The following is an 8,427-nucleotide window of genomic DNA, read 5'->3' on the forward strand; positions in this document are numbered from 1 at the left end:
GGGGTACGGGAACAGTTTAGCGGGGGTACGTGTTCTTATGTGAAATATCTTACAACAAACGAACATTTAAAAACAAAGCTAGCCATGAAAATTTATGATTGCGTATTTTTCTATTGGCTATTTTTCGAAGATTACAGAGTTAATAATTGGTGGTGCCAACAGTCAGTTGTGATTTTTAACTTTAACAACATCCATGCCCGAAGGATTGTTGCATGCGGAAGAAGTGCAATTATTGGAATTGACATCAGACGGATTCTTGAAAAATAAACGACGAGTGTACATTATTTCATTCTGGCTGCAAATGCAAAGTATGTATCCAGTCTTAACAGAAAAAGTTGTGAAATATATTTTGCCTTTTCCAACTTCATATTTATGCGAAGTCGCTTTTTCAGCATTCGTGGACATTAAGTCGGGGGAAAAAAAGATTATTGGACGTGGAATCGCATCTCAGACTAAAATTGACCACAAGAGAACCGAATTATGAACAGTTATCACAGTAAAAACAATATCATCCTTTTCACTGATGCAAATAAACTTATTAATAAAACTTTGAACGAAAAAAGAAAAATACATAATTTTATAAAAATACATTCATTGTCTTACTAGTGGTACACGGCATTACGAAAAATTTAGAAAGGGTACACAGCAGTCATAAGTTTGGGAAACACTGGTACGCCACTGTTTGAAACGAGTTCCAACCACGACGAATCGTCGCCTCGGTAAATTAAGCGTATGGCGAATTTTTAAAGGGAAAAAAAATAATGTACCCATTTGATGTCATATTAAATTAAAGGGGAAGAAATGTAACTCTAACAAAAAATTTCTAAATATAAATAAAAGCTGTGATGGCTCATGGGATTGAGCGCTCGCTATCCAATCAGATGAACCGGATTCAAATCCCAGCCATAGCTGGTAGATACGAGCTCTGCCTACGGCTCGTACCGACCAAAGTGCTGACATAAAATATCCTCAGTGGTAGAGGAATCATGGGTTAGAGTCCCCTTACCGTCAGGCTAACCGCGGGAGGTTTTCGTCGTTTTCCTCTCCATGTAACGCGAATGCGGATTAGTTCCATCAAAAAGACCTCCACGAAGGCAAATTACTCCCAATGCTTGATCCAAGAGTTCGCTTGTCTTCTGGATTGGGTTCAAAATTACAAGGCTATGAAGTTGAACATAAGTAGTAGTAAACCCACAACTTGGGTCGGCTGTTCAACGACGGTTATAAAATAAAATAAAGATAAATAAGAAATAATCTTTTTTTTTATTATTAATATTTTTCATCGACTACCAAATGTTTTTGTTGTTTATTTAATATTAATTAGCCAATCTGAATGAAACATTTGTCATCCGACTGTAAAAAGAAAACTATCAGAACTGAAACTCAACTTTTTATCTCAAATGTTATCAGCATGCAAATATTTTCTGAAACAGAAACTTATCATCGAACGCGCATAAAAAGTCAAGGATTGTTTTGGAAACCATATTTGAAATCAGCAAATTTGTTTTGACGCAATCGATTTACGAGATTAAAACTCCGAGAAATTCGTAAGTTGTATTATTTTGAAACTTATTGATTTTTCCTTTATAATTAATTTATATTTATAATGTATTACTCCACTTGTAACTGCATTTCTTAGAGTTATATAGTAGTATAAAACTTTTTCCTCTGCAGACATTAAGTTGTACATTTAAGTTAACTTCGCATTTATAACTTGTGAAAGTTATTTCATTTTAATATTGCTTTCATTCTTTAAAAATTAATGGTTCAAAACTCATATTTCAAATCATTTTTCAAAATAAATAAATTATAATACCAAAACTTTTTCAAGTTGTTACACCGAAGAAAAGATATGAAATAAGCATATTGTGAAACCATAACATATCTCGTTTTTATAATATTATTCTCTTAATAATAAAAATGCAGTGACGAAATTGGTTAGTTTTTTTTAATCAGTTTTTGATAAAGGTTAAGATGTTTGATATAATTTTATATAAAGTTTAGTTTAATGTCGTAACAAATAATTTAATCGCTATGTCCCCATAGCGCACGCAAAATGTGAAATTAACCCTTTGCAGTCGTATAGTTGCCTTTAACCCCCAATACGTATTGATTATCAATAAAACATAACCTCAAAGGGTTAATATTAATGGCGTCAAACATTAAGATACTGTAATGAAAAATCATTTGGTTCAGATAATATAAACCGGAAGAGCAATACTTAGGGGGAAAATGTGAAAAAGTTAAAACATTTCATACACAATGAAAACTAAGTTGAATACTACTTTTAAATATTTCCTTTTCTTTGATCTAAAGTTAATTTCTAAAACATCAAGCGCTTTTCTGACAACTATTTGATAGATTTATGCACCTTATCCTAGGGATGGACTGGCTGACTGGCCCACCGGGATACTGAGGTTAAAACGATCGAAACACCTCATGAATTTTCGATGGTATCGATAGCATCAAAAAGTGATTACTCAAATGTGCGATTCAAATTTTGCGTGTCGTAATAAAATCGGAAATTTAAAAACATCGAGAAAATTAATTGTATTAACTGCAAAGAAAGAAAAAAAGAGTGAAAAAGTGATTTGAAAATTCTATATCGTATTATCATATTTTAAAAAATCGATCTAATTGTAGCAAATAAAAAGAGGCAAATATATCATATTGATTAAATAATTCTTCTGTTACAAATCGGAATTCGCAACAAAATTGCTACTAATTTAAACAAAAATAAGAAAAAATACAAGTTTTTTAGCGAACGATCTTTTAGATGCTTGTCAATTCGGAATCACTTTTCAGATTACCAATTTTATTCTTTCGTGTTTGCCTCATTAGTTCATCAATTCTTAGCAAAATTGATTTCTAATTTTCTTTCTTTATTTAGTCTTGTGTGTTTGATGTTTATCTGATGTTGTGTTTTTCTCAAACAAACCTGCTTAAAAAAATAGTCGTTATCGCCCGTGAATGAGAACTTAGAAAGAAAAAGTAAACAGGGTGATAGTAAGGTCGGATAAATGTTTCGTGTACATGATTTTGCATAAATTACGAAATTTAAATTTTATATTAGTGGAACTTCTTAAAATGTTGTCGGAATATAAATTATTGATTCGAGGAAGTCCGCGAATTAGTGAAAGAATCACATGCTTGTTAACAATTCTCGAGTCAGAATTAGGGACAAACTTGTTTTCTTAAAGGTTTTTATCACTATTATCCACATTTATGTTACACGAAGAGAAAAGCAAGAAACATTTCAACACTGCGGTCTTTGCAAATGAAATTTTTTTCACCCATTATTCTGTTATAACGTTTTAAAAAAAAAATTTTAAAAAAGCAATGCACGCAAATATTTTATCTTTCCATAGAGCAACACTTAGTTTAATCACCTAGGTTTTCTTTTCTCTATCATTTCTGTATATTCACAATATTAATTTACTGATATATTATTCAAATTAATTTAAATTTGATATTGTTACAATATCCAATTATTAACATTTAATAAATCGATATCAAGCTGAACAAATTCTTTCAAATTTTTCATTTTTTTAAAAATCCAACTCAGAAGAGAAAGATTACCTAAATTAAGACAAAATAATCTTTAGTAACAACACCTGCGAAATTAGAGAGCAATTCTTTTACTAAACCTGAAAAACTAAGACAAATCCCGTTTCCCAATTTGTTCCAGCACAGTTTGTACAGGCACTCTAGTTCCAGCTATAGGACTTTAATGCTGAAATCAGTTGCCACACCGTTGATTATAGGTTATAAATAATAATTCGAGCTCCTAAAGTATAGATTTTATGAAGTATTCAAGTTTTTCAAAGGATATAAAAATATCGATGTGATTTATACACCTTCGTAATGAGTTTGACTCGGGTTCGAATCCCAGGGATGGCTGTTCAATACGAATTCCACACCTTGTTCGCAAAGTCCTCAGTGCTAACGTAAAATATCCTCAGTGGTAGACGGATCAGAATCCCATTGCCGTTGCTAACCGAGGGAGGTTTTCGTGGCTTTACCCTCCGTGTAACGCAAATGCGAGTTAGTTCCATAAAAAATGTCCTCCACGAAGGCTAACTTGTCCCAATGCTTGATCCAGGAATTCCCTTGTTTTCTGGATTGGGTTCAAAATTTCAAGGCTACGGGGTTGAACATTGGAAGTCGTAAACTCAAAAGTATGTCGGCTGTTCAACGATGGTTATAAAATAAAATAAAACACCCCTTGTCGGGGCCGGGACAGCTTATGTGATAGAGTGTTAGCTTCCCAATGATGAGGTGACCCAGGTTTGAATCCCAAAGGTGGCTGGTTGAAACGACTTCTGCTCCTAGCTCGCACTGACCACAGTGCTGACGTAAAAATATCCTCAGTGGTAGACGAATCATGGATTAGAATTCCCTTACCTTCGCGCTTACTGTGCAATATTTTCATAGTTTTTCTCCTCAAGTAACGCAAATGCGGGCTAGTTCCATATAAAAAAGTCCTCCACGAAGGTTAGCTTGTCCCAATACTTGATCCAGAAATTCTCCTGTTTTCTGGATTGGGTTCAAAATTACAAATCTACGGAGCCGAACATTGATAATCGCAAACTCAGAATTGGATCGTCTGTTCAACGTCGGTTATAAAATAAAATGAAATCGCCCCCTCTCTCTTCTAAAAATCATAATCAAAGAAAATTTTAAAAAATTTCTTATTTGTAGGTATGATGGCGAGAAAAGACAAGAAAAGTCATCGTGGAGATCATTGTAAAAATCCTAAATCCATAAAGAAGTATCCCCTGGATTGCAACACAAGTGCAAATGAAGTATTCAGCATGCCATTCCTGTGTGATATAAATACGATATCAAACATTAAGAAGCATGGCCGCATCATGTTTATAATCCGAGGACCCCCATATACCATGAAAACAAAACTCAGTGATTTGCTCAAGGAAATATATCAAAATGCTGTATATTGTTCTGCTGTAAAACACATAGACAAATATTCCACTGGTGGGAAAATGGTATTTGACAAATCAGTTAAGCAGTTGACCCATACGATTTGTCAAAAAAAGTAAGTGCACTCTTCATACCAAGCATATTGTAGGGAAAGGTGAATCAATTTTGAGACATTTTTGAAAAATCTTTTATTTTTTAATTTGTAATTTGTCAATTTTCAATTTTGTCAATTGTCAATTTTATCACAATTAATTTGTTATTCCATTAAGACATTTTTGGCTTAGTATAATAATACTGGGGAAGAAATTCGTTGTTGCATTTATACAAATAATTGATCTTGCCTAATTCGGGTGTGGATCAGAAATAAGTTTTGTCTTAAAGCAACAGATTTTTTTTCCTTTTGAAATGACATTTTTAATCTATTTTTTTGTGGAAATGTATAAGTTTAAAAACGATGTATGAAAAAAAGGGTCGCGTAAATGTTACAACTAAGATCTAGGGGAGTTAGGGCGTATCATCAAGATTAAAATTTACTTAAAACCCATGCAAATAACGTCATACGCGGCTAGGGACGCTTCCCCTATTTTGACCTCTTCAGAACCACACGAAGAAATTTATAAAGTACATCCTGGATTGCAAAAGAAGTATTCAGCATGCCAGTCATGTGTGATTACAATACGATATCAAATACTAAGAAGCAAAGGCGTTTCATGTTTATAATCCGAGGACCCCCATATACCATAAAAAATATTAAAAGGCAGTGATTTGCGTAAGGATATAAATATGTATATACAATATATATATATTACGCTGGTGGGAAAATGATATTTAACAAATCAGTAAAACAGTTAACCAAGATCATAGCATGTAATATACATAATTATAAAGGGTGTTCCAAAATTATCTTTACAACTTCAAAAATTCATAACTTCGAACATAAACAAGATATTTATATTCTGTCTTTTGCATGTATTACTGCAACCAATAAAGTTTTTTTTTTCAATAGGCTGAAAAATTTTAAGTGAGGATGTGGAAACCACAACAGAAAGCTCAATGCGTTTCATGGCCGTATTCGCTCCACATTTTCTGGACTTGTGCTGGGTCGTCCGGCTCCACTTTTATGCAATACTGATCCGGTGCTCATGAAGCTTGTGTGCCATGCACGGATGGAGGGTCTGGATGGTGGGTCTCTTTGGAAATTTGTCCTGAAGTTCCGTTGAACCTGTGTATCTGATTTCGTCTCTATGAACCATGAGACGCATTGAGCTTTCTGTTGTGGTGTCCACATCCTCACTTATAACTTTTCAGCCTATTGAAAAAAAAACTTTANCTTGACTTCGGTGATCTGCTGGGAACCGTGTCTTAACGATCAGTCCACTGCGGGACCCAAAAAAAAGTAGGCGCACTCGTTATACCAAATGTATTGTACGGAAACGTAAAACAACTTTGAGAAATTTTTTTAAATATTAAATTTTTTATAGAAAGAAATTATATTATTTGTTCAATTTAGACAGTTTAGCTTCGTATAATAACACTGACGTGGCACAAATTTTTTGCTGCATTTATACAAAAACTTGATCTTGTCTAATTCAGGTGTGGAGATTTCAAATCTAAAATTAGTTCCGCTAATAAAGATATGGATTTTTATGACATTATTTTCGTTGAAATGAATAAGTTTAAAACCGCTATAGATAACAGGTCAAGTAAATGTTGCGATAAATTTCTTGGGGAATTAAAGCACGTCATCAGGATTAAAATTGTGCAAAAACCCATGCTCAGGTGTTTTTTCATACCCGGCACTATTTTATTATGGCCTTGAGGTTTTACGCAACATTTATGCGATCACCTGTTATATATAATGTTTTTAAACTTGTACATTTCGACAAAAAATAAAAATAATAAAAAACAAGCTTGGATTGAGAATCCGTTTACAAATTTGAAATCAACGGCGTGGAGATATACAAGATCCGTTAAAAAATTTCATGCAACAGGGAAAAAAAATTAATTCCCTAGTGAAATTAATCCAGTTTAAAAAATGTCATAAAAAATACGAGACAGAGATAGAGAGAAAAAATTGTTCAGTGTCTCATTCAGTGAGCTTGGGACACTAATAATAATATTTTAATGTCTGAAAATTATTAACAATACCTTATTTGTTCAATATACTTTTTAGAGATTTATTATATCTATTTTCCTACTGTAGAAAATAAAAAAGAATAAGATCGTGCTATTTCACTTCATTCACAACAAATAAAACAATTTACAGTGATTTCTCCCCTCTGTTTTTTTATTTCTAGAAAGAAATTGTTTGAAAGGAATCCAATTTTATTTGAAAAAGAAAGTACTTCACAAAGAAGGGGGTTGGATGAATTGCCAAAACGAATTTCGACTAGTAAAACTAAATCTGAAAATGTCCCAAAATACTTCATCTTCTCCTAAAGGATTACTTTTTATTGTTATTCATAAATTCATTATTAAAATTTAAGAATATTTGTTTTTCTTCACAGAGCAGAAGAGGCGTGCTTGAATAATGAATTAATAATTGTACAAAATTCTCATATAAAAAAGTTTGAACTGAAACCATACCTAAATTTAGCTGTCAAGTACGACTACACAGTAATTATGGCTATAACTACGTACAAGTTTGACATCACTATTGAGGTAAGTGAAAACATTTTTATTGCGTTTATTAAAAATTAGTTTTTCATTGAAAGAACGAAGTTGTTGTTGTCATTAAGGCAAGGGGTGCAATTGGTCTTGTTTTCCAGTAGCGCCATCTATGGCCAAGAATTCGACTTGCCACACCCGTTTATAGGGTGGACCTATTCATATAACTATTTTATCATCCACAGATCTTAATTTTGATTTGAATCCAGAATGATGAATCCCGGCCAGATCGATCAATCTCCAATTTAGAGGTATAATTTATTATGGGAACATGGAGGGCTTTGTGACCCGACAGCTTTAACGTGCACCAGTCACCATTTACAACTTGGAGAGTCTTGGGCCGGCTGGATTCGAACTCCCGTTTACACGAAAGTGAGTCCAACACCCTACCAACCAGGCTACCCCGGCCAGTGAGGAACGAAGTACTTCAACTTCGTGGCTCAAAAAATTTCGATATCATTTGAATTATTGTAATATTTGAAGGGCTGTGACAGTATAATAACATTTTAAAATTCTTCAGGAAAGCGTTTTTTGGTTAAAAATAAATAACAAATAAATAACAGTAAATGAAGAAATAAAAAAAAAGAAACACTACGATATGTATGTAAGCAAAATTTTTCTGCGTAATGGTGTTGCTATCTTGTACTGATAATAAGAAAAACTTGTAAAGTATCTATCTCGAAACAATACTGACGAACAGTTTGATGTAAAAAAAGTCACCATAAGGTAAAATTATGGTTTTTCATTTTTACCTTAAGCTCTTTTATTATTTTCGTATTGTGATTTTTAGTAAGTATTAAAGCATAAATTATTATTTATATA

At 32.9% G+C, this 8,427-nt stretch overlaps 1 protein-coding gene across 1 annotated transcript in view; it reads left to right on the forward strand.

Moving 5' to 3' along the window:
* The first annotated feature begins 1,396 nt into the window (after window positions 1-1,396).
* Window positions 1,397-8,427, forward strand: part of LOC107446144 (2',3'-cyclic-nucleotide 3'-phosphodiesterase) — an 11,233-nt gene continuing 4,202 nt past the window's right edge. Inside the window, exons 1-3 of the mRNA XM_043050827.1 lie at window positions 1,397-1,547; window positions 4,702-5,053; window positions 7,446-7,599. Of these exons, the coding sequence (XP_042906761.1) occupies window positions 4,704-5,053; window positions 7,446-7,599 (504 nt within the window). The 5' untranslated portion in view covers window positions 1,397-1,547; window positions 4,702-4,703. The remainder of the gene's footprint in view (window positions 1,548-4,701; window positions 5,054-7,445; window positions 7,600-8,427) is intronic.

This window comes from Parasteatoda tepidariorum, chromosome 10, assembly GCF_043381705.1.
Source record: "Parasteatoda tepidariorum isolate YZ-2023 chromosome 10, CAS_Ptep_4.0, whole genome shotgun sequence".
Taxonomy (NCBI): Eukaryota; Metazoa; Arthropoda; class Arachnida; order Araneae; family Theridiidae; genus Parasteatoda; species Parasteatoda tepidariorum.